At 42.5% G+C, this 20,499-nt stretch overlaps 1 protein-coding gene across 2 annotated transcripts in view; it reads left to right on the top strand.

Annotated features, from left to right (window-relative positions):
• The first annotated feature begins 1,151 nt into the window (after positions 1 to 1,151).
• CHCHD6 (coiled-coil-helix-coiled-coil-helix domain containing 6) overlaps positions 1,152 to 20,499 on the top strand; it is a 109,054-nt gene continuing 89,706 nt past the window's right edge. Inside the window, exons 1-4 of one of the 2 annotated variants that reach the window (XM_033071907.2) lie at positions 1,152 to 1,331; positions 3,386 to 3,515; positions 4,413 to 4,467; positions 5,704 to 5,830. In XM_033071907.2, coding sequence (XP_032927798.1) covers positions 1,242 to 1,331; positions 3,386 to 3,515; positions 4,413 to 4,467; positions 5,704 to 5,830 — 402 coding nt within the window. In that variant the 5' untranslated portion in view covers positions 1,152 to 1,241. The remainder of the gene's footprint in view (positions 1,332 to 3,385; positions 3,516 to 4,412; positions 4,468 to 5,703; positions 5,831 to 20,499) is intronic. The other variant, XM_033071906.2, reaches the window with a different exon arrangement.

Raw genomic sequence — 20,499 nt, 5'->3', positions numbered from 1 at the left:
CAGAAGAGGTGAATAAGGAGTTCATGGACTTTCAGTACAAAAATTGATTGCTGTGAAATGAAGTGAGCAGATGGCAGATACAAAACGAGCAAGAGGCAGGTGAGTGTGTTCTGGGAGGGAGCACAGACAGCCCTGTGCTCTTGCCTGGCTGGGTGTGGTGTTTCTGAGGTGCAGACAGCTCATGGTGCACAGTTCAGTGCCATTGTCTGGAGAGTTCAAGCAATGGGCCAACTCCAGCATACAAGGTTAAAAATATTCCCTGCTTCCAGGAACGTGCTGTAGAAGATGCCTGGATATCAGGGGGGGTTTGGGGGGTGCAGAGTCCCAGATACTCCCTTAATGCTGGCCCAAGTCTCTGAGGCAAAGCTCTGGTTGCCACATGAATTGCAGTGAGGAACAGCATTAAACAGTTAAAAACTGCTGAGGAGCAGTGTGCCGAGGAGATAAGTAGCACATTGATACCAACTGGCCTGTATTTCTGGGAATGCAGAAAGCTTGTTGGAAAAAGATTCTCCAAAGCTGTTATTTCTTGGTCCAGCTGCCTCTGTGTTGCATTATCTCATTCCTTTGGTTGAAGCTGTGGATCAGCCATGCCGGGCATTGGGAGTGTATCAGCCGTGGCCAGCCCTATGCAGGACTGGTCTGTGTGTGTCAGGGCAGGTGCGGCACGGTCTGGCTGGAAGGAGCACAGGTGATACAGGACCCTCCCGTGTGTGTCAGGGCAGGTGCGGCACGGTCTGGCTGGAAGGAGCACAGGTGATACAGGACTCACCCCTGTGTATCAGGGCAGGTGCGGCACGGTCTGGCTGGAGCAGCGTGGCTGGAAGGAGCACAGGTGAGTTCTGCCCCCGGGGCAGCTGCTCTATCTGATGGGAGGTCATCCTTCCTCAGCTTGGGAAAACCCGTGAGTTGGATGAGTAGCAGTGGAAGTTGCACGGGCACTTTTGATGCCGCGTTCATTGACGGGGCGGTGTGGAGGGCGGGCTCACCGGGACAGGAGCGGGACTGTCCGCTGTCCCCGCGGCGCTTCCCCGGCGCCGAGCGGGGCCGCCCGCCCCCGGCACAGACTACAGCCCCCAGCATGCACCGCGCCGGGCCGCTAGCACCGCGCCGCGCTATTGGCCGGCCCGCGGCCGCCGCCAATGGGGAGCGGGTACATTGGCAGGTGCTGCGGGGGCAGAGGCGCTGCCGGCAGCCGGTACGGGAGAGGGGCGCGGCGAGAATAAGCGACCCCGGGCGGCATGGGCAGCAGCGCCAGCAGCCACGGCGGCAGGAGGGTGTCCTTCGGGCTGGACGAGCGGGAGCAAGTCCGGGTGCTGCAGGGCATCAGGGTGAGGCGGCCCGCGGCTGTCGTGGGGCCGGGCGTTGGAGGCGGGGAGGCTGCGAGGGCCGGGGGCGGAGGGAGCTGCGCTGGGGAAGGGTCTGGCTGGGATGCCAGGGGAAGGAGAGGCAGGGCTGGAAGGGACCGAGTGGGAGAAGCAAGGAGGGGAGGGAAACCTGAAAAGCTGATGGAATAGGGGGTTGGAGAAGTGATGGGAAAGGGGACCGGGGGCCTGGGCATGGCTCTTATGGAGCGGGGGCACAGCTGCTCTTTATTTTCACTTCCAGACTCTGCTCTGAACCCTCTTCCCCTCCTGGCTGCTTAATGAGCTCGGTTTGCCCCTGCCTTGTGCTTTGCGAGCAGTTCGATGCTAAGGGTGCTGCGTGGCTCTGAGGGCATCCCGGAGGACACGGCTGTGCCCTCGATCCCGGTGCCGGAGGACACGGCTGTGCCCTCGATCCCGGTGCCGGAGGACACGGCTGTGCCCTCGATCCCGGTGCCGGAGGACACGGCTGTGCCCTCGCTCCCGGTGCCGAGAGCCCGGGCAGAGCAGTGCGAGCGGGCGGGGCGATAACGGCGTGTGGGAACAGCCGGGGTTCCCGTAGGGACACTGCGAAACCGCTCCTTGACCTTCGGTCGGAAACTCACAACAGCGCCTTGTGGAAACAGACCCTGAGAGCGGTGGTGCTAACATAGAAGAATATTTTTGCCCCTTATTTTTAAATATTTTTCTTTGTTTTTTTTGCATGTTAGTTTTGGGGATTTTTGTTACTACCGTAATCTTTGTTGCTCTTGCTTCTTGATGCTTTTATGTGATTTCCCCCTGGAAATCTACCAGAAATTGACTTACAATGTGTGTTTCCACAGAATGAACTTACAATGTGTGTTTCCACAGAATGAACTTACAATGTGTGTTTCCACAGAATTCACAGAGTGACTGGGTTGGAAGAGACCTTCAAGATCAAGTCCAGCCCATGCCCTAACATCTAATTTAGACCATGGCACTGAGTGCCACATCCAGTCTTTTTTTAAACACATCCAGGAATGGTGACTCCACCACCTCCCTGGGCAGACCATTCCAGTACTTTATCACTCTTTTCATGAAAAACTTTTTCCCAATATCCAGCCTGTATCTCCCCTGGTGTTTTGCTGTGGTGACTTATTTTTCATCCCATTTTGGCTAATTATTTGACAAAAGTTAGCTAAAATTGTGCCTATCTCCTTGTTAATTTGATGGAGGTAAAATTGTCTTTGCCTAATTTCTCTTTAGAGAAATAAATCTCTTGTCTATCTTACAGGATATAGACAAGGATTTGTATCTTTAAAATCAGGAATTGGGCATGATAACAATGTAAAATGAAGGTGTTAAAATGCTGTGAAGTTGGGTAGTAGTGGTATAGCTGAAAATGTCTTCTACTGTGGCAAGTCTAGGTGAGGGAACAACCTCATTTTGTTTTGTTCTGCAGCCAGACCCTCTGACCTTGGCAGGAAGGAGAGGTCAATTTTAACAATGAAGAAGCCTTTTGGACTGAATTGCCAGAAAACTTCAAGTTAACTTTTCTTTCTTTTTCATGGGTTTGAACCCAAGTCGGAGAGTGAAAATGAGGTTGAGATTCCAGAAATGTTTGCAGCCTTATGTGAGTGGGAGGTCTGTGGCTGTTCTGTCATATGGCTTGTAACATGTCTGCCATGCTGAACTGGGTTAGCTAGCATGGAGCAATAAAAGGAAAAGATGGACTTAAAACCTGCTTAATTCCTTTCCTTAAATTTCCGTAAATTTGTCCCTATACAAACGGTTGACTTGTTTGGGGCTGCTCTCCACCTTTGTTTGTGAAGATTGTCTAGTGAAGTTTTTAGGATCAGGCAGTAGATTGGAGTTTTGTCACTTACTAATAGGGTATGGGTTTTAAAATGTCAAGTTAGCATACAAGTGCTGGGCACCTGCATTGAAGTGAGGTAGCTGACAATACTTCTGTGTCATTATGGGAAGTAACAAACAGGGAAGTTCCCAGTGCAATACACACCAAACTGACTTGGCTCATGTCTTCCCTGGCTCTCTTTCAGCTCACTGAAGATGTGGTGAACCGAATGAGAAGGCCCTCTCTAAGTAGAAAGGACACCCAGAGATCTCCCCGTGCATCTGATGGCACAGCTCCATCTTTACTGGCTGTGGGAGTGGTACCCAAAGCTACAGGTACTGTTGGGGTGGTGCTGCCACTGCATGTTACAGAGGATGCTGGTATTTTTCAGGGCTACCTCGTTGTGAGAGGAGCTCTTTGGTTAGCCTTTATCTCTCTGTGAACATTTCTAGCATTTCAGATATGCAATAAACAAGCAGAAATATTTTGGTTTTGTTTCTGGCAAGCTGCCTTGTTGTCTGCTTTACATATGCAGGGTCTATATTGTGCATGGGTGAGGGAAGTACTGCTTTTTACTCTTTGGAAAGAAGCTCATAGGGAAGGATAACCTGTCTAAGCACAGCTGGCTTAGTGGATGATAAAAATTTGGTTTCTCAACTTGTCTTTCTTCTCAGGTCAGAAAACTGTTTGCTTTCTATTGGTTTTCAAATAGGCTTTGCTGATGTATATCAGCAGTGTGGATTTGTTTAAGACATCCGGACTGAAATGAAGTTGGGGAGCTAGGCCTTTGCTTTTAGGGATTTGTTTGCTATCAGCCTATGTTATTCCTGAATGTAGATTTAGCTTTATGGATGGCCTGAACTCCATCAAATAATTTCATCTCACTTGTGAAATCCCTTGTAATTACAAGGAGAGAAGGAAGTCAAGAGGAAGGAAATGGAAAGTAGGTCTACAACTGTGCTCATGTTTCAGTATATATAAGGGTTTGAGAAGTTAATAGCCTCATGTAGAAGTTTTCTGTAGTGTGGTTTGATCAGTCTGTGTGGTTGAAAATTATGCTGTTGGTGTCTCTGTTTCATAAATTCAAATTCTCTCCATCAAACTTAAATTTTCTTGACTTTTTTTTTTTCTTTTGATGAATAATATGGAATTCTCCTAAAATAAATTATGTTGTGATGGAGGACTACATTCGTAGTACTGTTAGTTGTCATGGTTTCTTTTCTCTTTCCTAGGAATTCAGCCACCAAAGGCAAATGACTCTGCTGCAGAGCATGAACTCTACAGGAGGTGAGGTGAAGCTCTTGAAAAAGACAATAGTTTAGCTCATTTGGGAATATATCTATGTATGCATATGTCTGAGTTTTACTTCAGTCTGAGCATATTGAGTGTGTATTTGATAACAGCTGAACATGAGCCCAGGTGGCCAAGAAGGCCAGTGGCATCCTGGCTGTATCAGCAGCAGTGTGGCCAGCAGGACCAGGGCAGTGATTGTCCCTGTGTCCTGGGCACTGCTGAGGCCACAGCTCAAATCCTGGGTTCAGTTTTGGGCCCCTCACTGCACAAAAGACACTGAGGGGCTGCAGTGTGTCCAGAGAAGGGAACAGAGCTGGGGAAGGGCTGGAGCACAGGGCTCCTTGGGAGTGGCTGGGGTGTTCAGCCTGGAGAAAAGGAGACTCAGGGGGGTCCTCATGGCTCCACAACACCTGAAAGGAGATTGTAACCATACAGGGATTAGTCTCTTCTGCCAGGTGTAACAAGTGACAGGACAAGAAGGAATAGCCTCAAGTTGTGTCAGGGGAGGTTTTGGCTGGGTATGAGGGAAAACTTCTTCACTGAAAAGGTGGTCAGGCGTTGGAACAGGCTGGCCAGGGAAGTGGTGGAATCATCATTCCTAGAAGTATTCAAAAGGCTTGTGGATGTGGTACCTGGGGACATGGTTTAGTGGTGAACTTGGAGGTGTTGGGTTAATGGTTGGATTTGATCTTTTCCAACCTTAGCAATTCTGTGATTCTATTCTATGATTATGTTTTAATGCCTGAGAATCCCCTTTGAAGCCTTTTTCAGTTCAGGGCTGCTTCTCTTAGTGCTGTTGCTGCATGCATTTTGTGTGATTTTTCTTTCCTGTGTAAGAGCCAAAGAGCAGCATTGTCAGCCAGGCTGACTCCTGTTATTGTTGTATGTCCCTTGATCTTTTCCAAAGCAGTGTCTATTTGTCTGGCTAACTGCTTCCTATTTTCAGGTGATAATTAAGTACTTAATGGAGCGAAATATAACTGAAATATACATTTATGTGGTGCTATGTCTGCTGTTGTTGCCAGAGTTGTACCTCACTGAAATTGCAGGTCATATTTCAAGTTTGTTGGGCTTTTGAATTCCTGCTGATAATGGGATTGTGAGCAGATTTTGTGTCAAATAGTTTCTGGATTTGTGTTTTGGCTCTAAGCAGGGGTACTCCATGGCAAGCCATGACCTGTTGCCAGAAGTCTGCTGATGACCTTCTCTCTGCTTTTGATGCTCCTACAGGTATGTGGAAGAGCAGGCACTGGTCCAAGAGGAGTTGCTCTGGCTAGCCAAAAGAGAAAGGGAAGCAGCCAGTGAGGCCAAGGAAAGAAGCAGCATTCTTGAGGAGAGGCAGAAAACAGCCCAGCTGGTGAGTAACAAACCCCCTGCTATGTTTCCAACCTGGACAGGCTAAAATGGCTCTGCTTGAGGGGATTCATTTAATGTCACTTGTATGATGAACTTAAAACTTTGGGTTTAGGCTGAAACACTCCTCACCTCACTCATCACTTGACATTTGGCTCACAGTGCAGCTGCAAGCTCCACTTGCAGAATGTCACTCTGTGCTGCCAAGGCATGACCAATGTCTGTGCTGGGGACAGCTTTGCCATGGCAGGGAGTATGGTATGTGTATATGTGGCCCTTGTCTAGCTACAGAGGGCTCTTTTGAACTGTCAAGAATATGAAATAAATGTTTCAATATGTACAGGATCACATTCTGCTGGCCTGATGTATCCTGAGACTTCGCTCTGTTTTTTTCTAGGGTATAATTGTGCATGTACAAAATTAATAAAAAGTAATAATATCTTCATTTGTTTGAGTCTTTTATAAATTTGGTAACAGAAGAACTGTTATAAAACTGTCAAGTACTGTAACCTTTTGAAGAAGGTCTAGGATTGATTTTTAGGGACCAGGAAGCATAAACCCTTTTTTGGACATACCGCTGACTCCCAAACCAACTTGTTCTTGCCCAGTAGGCAGATTTACTTTTGGGGACTTCTTGCTGCAGCTTTTACTATTAGTCAGGCACCTTGGTGTTGTTGAGATGACCCATTGGGTTGCTGTCATACCAGTGCTGAGAAGAGCAGTGCTGGAGGCTGAAGTACAGTGAGATGAGGCTGAGTAGAGCCAAAGGCCTCTATCAATCACTGCAGAGCACTGGGATTGTCATTGGTGGTTAATATTCACATGATACTGTTTTGTATTGTTTTGTTTTACATGCTGCCATTCCTATGGCAATGGTGTACTGTCTGTAATCAGTGCAGGGTTACTGGAGCTGCCCCTTTTTCCTAACCTACAGTGGTGTCAGGGTGTGACAGTGAGATGGGGCCGTGCTTGCCACAGTGAATCAAACTGCCCATATTTAGACTGTGCTGTTAAAACTTTATTGAGAGAACTAGACCCGAGAATTCTCCTTCCCTGGTGCATACTGAAAGGATGGTTTAGGGAAAGGACAAACTGAAATATGGATGGTCTTTATTGTGGTTCTTTCAACCTACTGATCTGTAGCTTAACCAATGTGCGCTTGATTTAAGTGAATAATCCTATGAGGTTTGGGGGTTTTTTCTATATGTTGTATGCTAACAGGCCTAGCTTACCCAGGCAGAATGTGAAGCATTTAGAGGTTATACTAGAAAGATATTTTTGGGGACTGAATAAATACAATTTATATAAGAATGATGATAGTGGTTCAAAGAAGAGGTCTTTGTAGCTGTAGTCCGTCTCTGACAGTGATCCCTAGCAGCTGCTAATGGAGAGCATGAGAACAGAACAGATAGATAACAGTATTTCCCACCTATACCCTTGCAATTCTGATGTTCTAGGACTTGGAGGCTTTGATAGCAAGAGGTTGTATTTTCACTTTGGTGGTCAAAATTCTTAAGGAAATTCTCTTCTGTGAATTGACCTGTTTGTGGTTTTGGACTCTACTTTGTCTCCATGATAAAATTTGTATCTGATTGGATTGGTAGGTGTCTGAGATTGCTCTCCTAGATAAATATAGCTTGTGAATGTCTGCTGTGTCGCAGGAAATTTCCTCTTGCAGATTGTATCCTGGGGTGCTGGATCATTGCTGAGCTTCAGAGCAGTGATGTCTGAGGCAGGTGACTGTTGGCTCCTCAGTAAAGGACATCTGGGTCAGCAGGTGCAGTATTAACTCTTCACTAGAAAGAGAATATTCTCTTTATGAATGAAATTAACTGGTTTCTGTAAAAGCAAGGGGAAGAAGTTGGATTTCTTGTCCAATCTGAAGATATGGCTTTGCTCAAAGTAGAGCCCTGCCTTCCTGCAATGAGGTGGAGTGTAATCCTGAAGAAATGTCACTAGCAGAATTATGCACTATTTGTCAAATGCAAAGAGGACACCTCTAAAATGAGTTGGGACCTGACTGCTCACATACAAAAGCTGTTCTATTATCTGAATTAGCTTTTAATCCTGTAGTGTTGCGTACCCAGATATTATGTACTTGATGCTCTGTAAAAGTCTGATTAGGGCCTCCTTGTGATAAATAGTAACCATGGTGTGTTAACCCAGAATGTGGAGCAAGAATGAGAAACTCTTAACTTTCATTGCTCTTTAATTATACCTTGATCAGTCATAAATTTAAGATCCTTAAAAATGGGATAGACTAGTCTGTCCTTGCAAAGATAAGGGCAGAGCTATTGTTTGTCAGCTTCTAGATATCATCCTAAACAGGAACTTAAATTATTGGGATCCCTATCAGACTTGCTTTCTCAGCTACAGTTTCCTTTTGGGCATGGTTACTGTATTGGCTCACTCCTACTCAAACCATGTCTGTCCTTTTTCTTCTAGTATTATCCTCCTTTATTATGAATTGGGCTTGAGTGTTTCTTGCTCTTGTTTTTAGCCCCAGCAAATGGGGAAAATACTGGATATGAGCTGCTTGTCCATGTCTTGTGTCAATCTTCTCTTTCAGGTAGAAGATAGTAATGGAACTCAGGGTATCTGGTGGTAATCCAGGTGCAGATAGCAATGGAAATTATCTGCTTACATTTATAAGGGAGAAACTTCCAGGCTTGTTTTTGTTGCTGTAGTGACCTATTAAGGAAGCAAGATTATAAATGGGGCAACTCCCATGAAAGAAATAACCAATGCATAATTTGCTTCTTAAGCAGCACTTGATTTAGTAAAAATTGAAAACCATGCCACATATAATTAGAAAGTTTTATTAATTTTTTTTAGTATTTACATTAAGATCTTGAACTTCCCTGTGCCCTTAACATATCAATAGTTCAGTGATTAATAGCCATTTCTTGTACTGTTGTCTGCAGCAGTGCTGGAACATTCTCCTGTAACCATACCACTTGTATAAATCCAAGTACCATAGCTGTATTTTTGAAGTGATTTCATTGTGATTGTGCTGAACGTTGCTTTCATTTAATCTGTTCTTTATGGCTTTCACTCACTGACTTTTATTATTGGAAATATTGCTATAAGCACTTCAGTGTTATTATATAGTGCACGCAAAGAGAGGATGGACTGGAATTAACCTTTGATATGGAACTTGCTGTCAGCTTCTGGGGCCAGTTACTTGATTGTTTATGGGGCAGGGTGCAGATTAAAATTTGTCATTATTTTATAGTGGTTTGTGTGTTTTGTTTTGCTAATTTTTTTCTCCTTGAAGTGTACTGGTTTCAAGAGGGATTTAGAGTTAAATACCTGAGTCTTGTTCTACATTTTTGTCTTGATCTTTCTTTTTCTTTTAATGACTTTGAAGAAGGTACTTAGCATCTAGACACCTTAGGTTTTGAGTAAAACTCCTTACAGCTTTAGTTTAAGAAGCAAAACAGCTCTGTAAGTAATTGTGCAGCATTCACTTTCCTCTTTGAGTGGATATGGCTTCTTGATTAACCTTGGGGACTGGCTCAAATGGAAGTAGTCTGCTAAGCTGCTGTAGAAGAACTCTGCCCAATTTGTATTAGAGATAAAATGTTTTGTTTGTTTGTGAAGCACTGCAGGATCATGGTGCTGAGTGGACTCTTTGAATAATTTAATGCTGTGTGGGTACTTACAACACAACAAGGATTATACATACAGTATTTCAGAGCAAGGCCTAGGGTGTTTAACTAATGCTGGTGCCATGCCTTAAGTCTCATGTGAAATACCCAAGAATTAACACAACTATCTTTAAATCCTTTTCTATTTCTAGCATAAGGAACTTGCCAAGTTGTCAGTCAAGTTATTTAATTGCTTGACTATGCTGAGAATAGTCTCACTATTCCCCTATGTGAGAAATCTTTCCTTTTTCATTTCCAATTAATCAAAACGTCTTCTCTTAACTTCTCAGTTCTTTTGGATTTCTTTTTTTCCCCTCCTTCCTGCCAATAAAGGAAACTTTGCAAACAAAGCTGCTCTTTTTCCTCCCTTTTGCTTTTTTAATCTCTGAAGGTTGAGCAGCATATGCATCAGGAGCCCCTTGGAGCCAGTGACTCTCTGCCTGATGGTTTCCACTGAAACCCTTAAGACAAATCAATGTGGAATGGGAATGGATAAAAGCAGAAACTGGGGGGGAATAAACGCGATTAAGCGAAGACATCTCATTACCACTCTAGAAAGGGAGGATTATAACTTATAAAATAGGAGGATCTCATTTAGAGGCCATGTGCACTTGTGTTATCAGAAACACAGGGAGAGCAAATAGAATAAATGAAATTAATACTTTGAAAAGAAGCATTACCCGGATTTGAGCATTGAACTAATATGATTTGTGCAAAGCCCTGAAGTTCTTATCTCCCCATTTAATACCCCAAGGAAAATGGCTTTGTCAGAGTTATTGACCAAAAATTGTCGTCTTCCTTCTCACTTTGAAAGAATGAGTTCAGAAATGGGGTGATGGTAGGCCAGACTTTGCACTATGATCAGCTGTTTCAGGCAAGACTGACGGGCACTGGTTGCTGCATGAAAACAGACTGGGCAGAGAATTTGCAATTGCTGGAAAGTTTATCCAGCTGTCCATGATGGATGACTTGCTATTGCCAGTGTTTCTGATCATGCCTGCTCACTGCCTTGCTGGATGGCATCCTTTGCTTTCTTGTGGTTCCAGCATTGGACTGTTGTGACTGGCATGGCTCAAATGTGTGTGAAAGGAAATACAATGATGTGGATTTGTTTCAGGGTGCTCCAGTACCTGATTAAAAGTGCCCATAGGCTGTTGAATTCTTTCAGATGATTTCTTGCACAGGTATAATCTCTTTGTTTTTCAGAACCTCTCCTCTTCTTGGTTCAGGAAAGGTGGTATGAAGGAAGAATACATGACTGGGAATGCCTTTGATCAAGCAGTGGGTTTTGATAACAATGTCACCTTGTGAATGTGGCATTCTGGACTCGTGGGCTTTGCTATGGTGTACTTTGCACACTTCCACCCTTGATTTAGTGTATATTGGGCTGTTGACATTTGAACTGGTGTGTTTTCTTCTCCATTTCAAAGAATGTGGAGCTAAAACTGCTTAAAATTGCTGAAAACAGCATAAACAGCCAGTTCATAGATTGGTGCAATGGAGGAGAATTTTGGTGTTAGGGAGTGATCAGATACTTTCTTTTTCACTTTGTAGGGATGGAGGAATGATCCAATCAACCTATTTGTGGAAAGTTTCCTCTGTATTTCTGGCAATTGATGAAGCTTTAAGTGAAGCTTGTGGTATTTTTTTGCTGTGAATTCCCCACTGTTTTTGATCAGTGTCAGCTGTAGATGCAGCTGAGCTGGCACTGAAGATTGTTTGAGAAACTGTGCTGAACATGATTTAGTTTGTTAAGGCTTTCATTTACTTTGTGATAAGCTGGGGATCAGCTTCATCCTGGCTGATTAGCCATAGGTAAGCATTCCTAGATTAACTGGGGTTTTGCTGTGTGTAATCTCCTACCATTGTGACAAGCTGTAGTGACCGGATGAGGCCCAGCAGTTTGCTGTAACTGTGACAGTGTGGAGCCATCAGTGAAGTGACACTGCTGGTTTCGAGGTCAGGTCTCTATTGTCAAAACTTGTCCTTTTTTTCCTCCCTGTTTGAGTTGATGTAATGAAAGGTATTGTCTCCCTGAGCTTTGCATTATGGTTTGGAAACTGCTCACCTCAGGGACAGTTTATTTGGTCCTGCTGGCTCTACAGCTGAAACACAGCACACTGAGCTGAACCCTTCCCCTTCTAAAGTTGTAAACCTGTGTATAGAAAATAGGTTGTTTCTGGGAGGCAACGTGGCTAACACACAAGGTTTGGTGCTTCCTGGCTTTTTATTTTCTGTAAATACTTCTTGATTGAAGTTTTTTTATGGTGAGGCAGAAAACATGGATTGAAATCTGAAAATATGAAGGCTTTAAATAATAGTGGAAAACAAGGAAAAAGCCCATTCATTGTGATTTTTCATTCATGTTGCAGTTGTTAGCAGCAGGTATCTATATGTGTTTATGAAAGATACCTTTTTTTTAGATTATTTTTTGTGTTTTCTTTAGAAAATAAGTGGTGCATTCAATTACTAGAATCTTCATTCCTACCCACAGTGTGGGTGACACCAGTTGTAGAGGCAGCACCTCCTTGTGAACATGGTTTGCTGTGGTTTGGCTCTTTGCAGAGCATTCACAGGCTGTATGTCAAACACCAGACTTACTTTCAGTGTCTGCAGAACCAGGTAGGGTCCTAACTAGGTTAGCAAGAGTGGCAGTGTCTTGGGCTGGAAGCTGCAATGCAGTTGTTTTTGATTGCTCTCACTAATTGACAACTAATTCTTTCACTAATTGAATAAAGCTGCCTTTTAAATATGTTGATACAAATGGAAAGATGTATTTTTAGGTTTGAGACTTAATGATTTATTACCAAATGTTGCAAACTATTGACAGGGGGATTTAAATAGCTTCAGTCCTTATGCCTTGTATCCCACTCATTCTTGCTGTGTGACTTGAGACACTCTTCCAGACTTTCTCTTGAAAAAAATATATTAGTATATGGAGACTTTAAATTTAGTGGTCTGTTATTCTATAGTCTCAGGCCAGAACATCCCTCCTTTTCCCTACAATTGGGCTCCTCTTTGTCTGCTACCCTTTACTATAAAAGTAGGTGTATTTCTCCAGTGAAAGAATTATTTAGTGAAACCATTAAAATATTAAATATTTAAGGGATCCCTATAGAAAGTAATATTGAAGTGTTAAATGATGGACTTTGGAAAGGTTTGCTTTAAATTTAAGCTTGGCATGGTGAGGATCTATCTACATGTCTTCTACCTCCAGCAAGCTAATAACTTCTGTTCTCTGGAGCATCAGTGAGGTCTAAATTTAACTAAAGCAATTTTGGAGAACGTGCACTACAATAAAGGCAGAAAGTAAAAACACAGCCAGTGCAAAAGAGAACCTCCTCTTCTTTGGAGGAAAGGAGGTGTTACCTGGCTAAGGGTAAGATTCTGCCTATGTACTGCTCATTTTCCTGCTACTGCTGCTCTGATTTTTCAGACATTTATAGCATTTTTTAACAACTTCCAATTTCTGCAGCTAGTCTTTTATCTCCTGACTGAAGGTTAATTTGTGTTTGGAGAGTTTTTGCAAATTTTGGCAGCTGATGTTCGTTTGAGCTTCTCATTTTTGTAGTCTCTTGAGCTAAGAGACCTTATCACAAGGTTGGTCTTTTTTAAAATCCAACAGCTGCAACAATTTGAAGTTGTCTGTAGTGCTGCTTATTTCCCCTGTCTTGCCTTCAATTTTCCATGCTCCTATTTCACACCTTTTTTTTTTGTCTACCAAGTTTGCATACTCCACAGAAACTTCTTCAAGATTCATTTTTTCTGACTTGGGGTTACTGTAAAGCCATTTTGGGTTACTGTAAAGCCATTTCATCATTTAAGAAGTAAAAGATAAGATTAGCCTTCATTTTCCACTATGTAGAACTACAAAATATCCAATAAATAAATAGGAGAATAATATCTTGATATTTTTCTGTGCAAAACTAGTACTGAGTCTTCTTATTGGACTATCAGACTACTGTGGAGTAGTAGAATTCTGCTCTAATTTACAGCTCATTGAAGCAGCACAAGACAGGCCCAAAGACCATTCTATATCTTAATTGTGCATCACCACCTCCTCCATGCACTGTGGTGTCCCAGTTGCAATCACTGCATTCCACCCCTTCATCCAGACACAGTTTACCTTTCTCAAGCATAGGTAAGTTACAGATTAAATTAACAAACTGTTCAGCTAATAGGAAGATTCCTGATAAGTTGGAATGTATCTGTGTGGTGGCACCTGTCAGTGCACAGCACAAATGGCATGGATACTCCAGTGGGTTTCCCTACACCAGCTGCTCATGGTGACACGTGGGTTTCTCAAGCTGCAGGAGCCAGGCCCTGCAGAGCAGGTGTGTCCTGGTCTAAGATCATGTTTCCTCAAATACAGTGTGTTCCACAAGTCCCACTACAAATGCCTTTGTTGGATGATACTAGTAGATCAAACTGAGTCTAAATGGTATGGTCTGAGTAATCAAAATAAACACTGATGTAACTTTTTATTTCTCACCTTAAAGAACGGTCAAAGTGAGCTGATACAAAGACTAAGTTTCACTGGGGCTTTTTTCTGGTTTGTTTATTCCTTTTGCAACAGTTGGGCATCCTCTAACCTGCCCCAATTTGCTGATGTTTATTTTAATTCTTGCTTGCTTCCTTCTTTCTCTCTCCATCTTTTTACTTTGCCAGAGCTGCAGGACAGTTTGCTCCTGCTGCCTCTCCTCGTTGTTGGTGTTATCAGGCACGTGTGCAGCGGGTGAGATTGCAAACGCCGCTGTTCTCCGGGATTCTAAGCATCAGACAATGTTTTACACGGCGTCCCATTCTCTAGCTGGCTGGTTGGACATGATGTTGGTACCTTATCTTCACGCTGACACACACTGGACATTAATAGAAATACATTGCTGAGGCACATGTGTGGAATTTCAAGCAGCCTTTCTAGCTGTGCTTTAGATAGTCTATTGTGTGCTTAACCTCTTGGAAGAGGTTTTGATGAGAAATGCCTGATGTTAACTCTTGGGTGGCTGGGTGGACTCTCTCCCAGTTCCTTACTATAGTCAACATAATATCCTCCTAATTGAGCACTGTTTATCTGTTTTGGAGTTTCAGCAGGTTTAAATTTATCTTTCTATAACCAGTATTCCTCCTTCCTAATGCAGATTTTTGGGAAGAAATAACTGTGTTTTGCACATGAGGATGAGGTAGGAAATGTGTTGCTGCAGAGGGAACTGAGTTCCCAGCACCCTTGTATAGCTTTGTCTAAAGTCTGTCCTTGTATTATTTTTGGCTCTCTGATTGCTGTACATCAACTTAAAAAATGACCTGGATGCAGCTGCTTCTATTTGCCAGGAATTCTTTCTGCTTTTGGAGCATGTCAGAATTTTTATTGTTTCCTTTGTACTGTATCTGTATACTTTCTCTGCTTGTTTGCTATGACCATCTGCAATTATCTATATTATTTATGAGTGCTGAGTAAAACATGACGGAAAGTAGCTTCTTAAAAGGGACTATACTAAGGGAAAGGAAATGAGCTGATGACTTTGATTTTTAGACAATGAAAATAGAACACCTGCAAGCTTGTGAGAAAGGGAAGGAATTAGAGTTAGCTGTATTTCTTTTTTCTGTCTGTGCATTACATAGGGGGTTTAGAGCCCTTTCAGCCTTGAAGACTTTGTGATAATGGGCAAACTTGAAGGATGATACAGTAGGAATCGAGTAAAAATTGATCAAACAGACTGAACAGGGCTATGTATAATTACTGTCTAAAAGAAAAAAGCTTAAAAAAGTTTAATATTTACTTGACTAGAACATTGGTCTAAGGATACATTTGTTAAATAATCATTACTCTTCCAATTAGGACTGAGAGCTTGCCATTTACATTCACTGCATCTTCAGCCTAATGCTTTTGCTGTGGGAAAAGGGTTCACTGTCTGGTAGATTATTTCAATCCCCTTTATTTTTTCAAAGATACAGGTTCATGTCTCTTCTTTTTTCTCCATCCTCTAAGCAGAATGGATTTGTTCCTTGGTTCATCTTGCTGTAGCTGTAATTGGCACTGTCAAGCTGAGGCTCCGGCTGCACCCCCTGGCTTCCGAACTTCCAGTACATAAAAGGTTCCTTACAAAAGCGGTTCCCTTACCAGCTGAAGACCTGAGTAGTCACTCATTTTTGTGTTTTCATATTATAGTCTCTCCTAGTTTAACAGCTAAATGTGGAAAAAGGGAGATTGGATATAAAGATTTGTTAAAAAATGCCATATGAAAACAACCAAACCCTCAAAAACAACAAACCACACAAAGCAGCACCCTGAAAAAAATCCCAAATCAGAAAAACTCCCCCAAAGCAGCAGCAATAACAACAATCACTATATCAGCTGAAAATAAGCTTGTGTGTTTCTTAAAACCTTTTTCCTAATTTTTTAGTGTAAAAGAATTCTATTTCAAGTACAAAACTCGAAAAAACATGAGAGCTTTAAACTGCAATTTTAAAGATAATGAACATCAGTCCAGCCTGTAGTTTTCTATCATTTAAAAAGTTGTCTTCCCAGCTGCTGTGCTGTTTCCTGTTCAAGACTCAGCATTTTGCTGTGTAATTTTTCAAAGCTTTGTGTTACTTGGAGGTTATCATAGAGTTCTGTTAAAAAACTGCTTGCCTGTGATTTCCTGTTTAAACGGTGATCTGTAAAAAGAGGTGGTTCTATGGTCAAGTAAGATTTTGATACTGTTCCTTTCCTGGGAACAGAAGTGGGATTCATCAACACCCTTTCCCATCTGATGGCTGTTCAGAAGCCACCTCTCAGGTCACTGCCCTTGTTCCAAATCATGCTGAATATCTAAATGCAGCCTTGAAGCTGTTGCCAACCACTTGCGTTTTCTTTTTTTTTAGTCTAGTTTAGAAGTAGTCCATCAAATTTCATGCATCTAATGTAAAAATAAGAGTTTTCATTGTAATTAATCTTGGTGGAGTGTCAGTTTGTGCCCAGATTAAGTGGGGGCCATTACCTGTACTTATACTCCGATGTCATCCTACCATAGCAGGCTTTTTTTTCTGAGCTTAATAAGGAATATAGTAAGGTACCTGGAGGGAGAGAAGCACTAATGGTCTGAGCTGCCATTCTCCTCTGTGTGGATAGCACTAATGTGGTTGATAAATACTTCCCTGCCTCAGGCCTTGCAAGTGCAGGCTGCTCCCTTAGGAAAGAAAGTAGCTCTAGGCGTACCAGGGGCGTTTTCAGGTGTAATTGAACCAGCTAGACAGAAGAGATTTTCTCCAGTTTAGAGGAATTTTAATCCCGCTTAATTTCTGTGTTTTACTGTGAAGTATCTTGGTGAGCAGATAATGATAGATGATAGTTTTTTTCTGACCACATGTACACTCAAGCTTAGGAAAAATTTTACATTGTTTTTTTGTATATCTATTTAGAAGTTACATCTGCTTTTTGTACCAGAAATGTATCTTACTGGGCATTTTAAAACTGTAGCACAAATTAACACGTTTATGAGAAGGAGTAACCAACTTTCCTGTAATCAGACTCCTTTCCTCGAGTTGCTCGCTGCCCAGCAGATGTTGCTGTTGAGCTTGGTTAGGTCTCTGTGCGGGTCATCGAGTCATCTGCTTATTCTAAGTGCTATGATGCAGGGTGATTGGGAGCTAAGTTTCCTTCTTGAAAATTCATGTCATCTACTGCTAAGTCAATACACTGTCCAGAAGCTTAAGGTACATCTTGAGCAGGTGTGTGTATAAATAAATGAATAATATTAGAATGTTTTTTGACCCATACATTGTTTTCACTTCATTACTGACTCTGAATTCTTATGAAACTTTCTGCTTTTGTTACCAAAGCAGTTTTGATAGCTTGTTTTTTTATAATTATTTTTGAGGGAGAGTGTCTTTTGGCTTTTCAAGTGAACCTCTCTAAGGTGTGGTGGTGCAAAGGGAGTCTGATAAACAATCCATAAACAGTGTGTCCTCATCAATATCCCTTTGAATGTAGGATCTGGGAAAATCTATCACCTGCCTCATGCAGAATCTGGGAGATGAATTAAGTTTCTTATTTGGGGTCAAACCCACTGCTCAGTGCAGCAACTGCTCTGTGTATTGATCTTGCAACAACAAGCACATCTGTGGTCTGCTTCACAGTTCTTTGGGATGTGATTCTCGATGTAATACCCTTATTTTGGAACTGAAGTGTTTTAATGTGTATCTCAGCTGCCTGCCAGTGATGATGCCTTCGCTGAGTTCATACAATTTTCCAGCAGTGTCGAGAGCACTTGGAAAGCAGCAGTGAGTATTTCCTGAAGGTGGCACTGAAGGGACACCCATGAAGTCTTCTTTCCAGGGGTGAAGCTGGAACTGCTGAGCCCTCAAATTGCTTGCATACCAGATGAAATGTCTCAAAGTTTTTGTTTATTTGTTTTCATTCTGACTCTAGGTTCTCCAAGAGTTACGATAATATTTTTCAGGATGGGTTTACACTAAGTTTTTGAAGTTCATTGCTTCCTACAGAAATTGTAGAATCACAGAATGGTTTTGGCTGGAAAGGACCCTAAGGGTTATCTAATTCCAACTGTCCTACCATGGATGGGGATTCTCTAGATCAGATTGCTCAGGGCCTCATCCAACCTGGCTTTGAATGCTGCCAAAGATGGGCATCCACAGCTTCTCTGGACAACCTGTTACAGTGCTTCATCATCCTTCGAGTAATGAATTTCTCCCTAATATGTACTCTAAACTTGCTCTCTTTCAATTTAAGAATATTGCTCCTTGTCTGTCATCACTTGGAGTTTTGAGGCCACTGTGTACTGACATAATTTACAAACTGCTTCTGTCTTTTATTTTCTGATCATGTTGTCTGGAGTTCTCTTTCCTGCTTAATACACAGATCTGGAATTTGTGACATTACATGTTCAGGCTACAGAGGGGAGGACAAAGTTGTGAAGACAGTGCAGGTTTTCACACAAATGGTATGGTATGTTCTGAGCCACCTCTGATTTCTCTTTATTCTTCATCTCTCCAGTTGGCTTCTAGTAGTGTTTCTTGGAGGGGTAGATAACAGCTGTTGAGAGCAAGTTTTGGAATTGGTGGAAGAGAGTGGCAGGTGCTGTCCTAATGGCATCTCATGTTTGCTATCAAAATGGGGATTGTTGCCTTCATTCCTCAGATCCTATTCACGATTCCATGGTTTGACCTATGCACTGGCCTTCTAATGAGATACTCTCCAAAGCCTGCTCTGTAAAAATTTCCAATTTCATCTCTGTCTCTTTGGCTCTATCTGCAACCAGATTCTGTAGACTGAGAAGGCCAATAGTGAAGAAAAATGGAGTTTCTCTCAGCAGAAGTTTGAAATGTATCTGCAGTGCTTTTTGTAAAGGTAGTATTTCAGGTCAGTCTTCACTGACATGATAAGTTTCTGACTGATTTGAGTAATTTGGAGCTTAAAAACATAACGATGATCTAGCTGGCCTTGGGTGAAATGAATTATTACTTTTAGCACAGAATCTTCTTTTGAGAGAGAAGCTGGTGGTTGACTGGAATTCCTGCAGATTCTTAGGCAGAAGATTTGTATCTTTTCATCTGTTTTCAAGAAGTAGAAACAAGTTATAAAAACCACTTAAAGGTTCAGTTAAGATTTATTCTGCCTGCATAACTGCCTCCCATAATAACTTTAATATGCATCATCCTGAAACTCCTAATTGGCCCTGGTGTTGGCAGGGCTTTCAGACCCAGCAGAATCTCCAGCGTTCAGCATCTTTTAGGAAGGAATGTAGCCAGAGAAGCACAAAAGATGAAATGGCTGCCTTATAAATTCTGACTGACTTTGAGAGTCCTTGTTCTAACAAGCAGGAGATGCTGTTGAAGGCATCTAGATGAGACCAGTGGTGGGAGTTGTGTAGGTGAGCAATTGGTGAGGCAAGAGGAGAGGATGGGGAAAGGCCTTGTGGATTTGGTGGGAGGAGATGGTTTCATTGTGGGCCATGTACCTACTTATCCTGTTGTTTCTGTTATTGGTTGAGTCTTATCTGTACTGACACTGATTAATATTTTTTCTTATGGGTGCTTGTGAGGCTGGGCTGTGGTTTGAACCACATTTTGTCAGAGCTGGTTTATTTTTTCAGATTACCCCAGTCAGTTGTTCCTCTCTGCTTAGTGACTGCCTGGTCCCTGTGTGGGTGCTCATCAGACAGATCAGAGCCTGACTGACTGAGAAGGTTGAAATTTTCCTGAGCTTTTCCTCTGTTCTCTTTTTACCTGGGTGGAGGTGGAAGCCTGCCAGGCTGTGCTGGGTTGTGTGGTTTCTGTGAATGATGGAAGACTGTCGTTCTTGCACTCCTGGGCTGTCAGTTGGACACCTTTTGCAGACCCTAAATTCTCTTTAAAACAAAGCATTTGGCTTAGATTATTTAATTCCATTAAGTAATTTCACTGCTAATGCATAATTATCTACAGCAGTGACACTCGTCTATGCTTTAATTATCACAAGGCTGCACAACTCCCCCTCCCCCCTGCCTGGAAGTTGTCACTTGTGCAGGGTGGTTTTGCAGAGATAAGTGTGTAATACATGGCAGTGCTTTGGGTCTCACAATACTCAGACAGTTGCTGATTGCTAAATGTAGGCAATAGAAGAGGCAAGGATTTTGGTCTCAGTCTTCTATTAGTGGTTTTTATCCGTGTGGAGTGAGAGACGTTGGGAAGGAAAAAGCTTATCAAAACTTCATAATACTGGCTTGAAGATAAAGATGTGAACAAGTGCTGATTGGAGGCATTAAGCTTACAGGAATTGGGAAAATTTGGAAACGTAAGTGTTTGTTTTTCTTTCGAAGAAATGCAAGAAATGAAGCATCAGTGATCCTGGGCAGCAGCCCATGAACCCTATTTGTGTTTAAAAAAGATTCTTTGTATTTATCTTTTTTTTTTTCTCCGTCTTCCTGCTTTGTTACTGTCTCTTTTCGGTAAACACCCTCTCAGAGAGCAGAAGAGCCCAGTAAAAATTATTGATTTAGCCAGTCATTGTGAGGAAACAGAGATTCAGGGTATTTACTCCTGA

Source organism: Catharus ustulatus, chromosome 13, assembly GCF_009819885.2.
Source record: "Catharus ustulatus isolate bCatUst1 chromosome 13, bCatUst1.pri.v2, whole genome shotgun sequence".
Taxonomy (NCBI): domain Eukaryota; kingdom Metazoa; phylum Chordata; class Aves; order Passeriformes; family Turdidae; genus Catharus; species Catharus ustulatus.
This window is presented reverse-complemented; position numbering and strand designations above follow the sequence as displayed.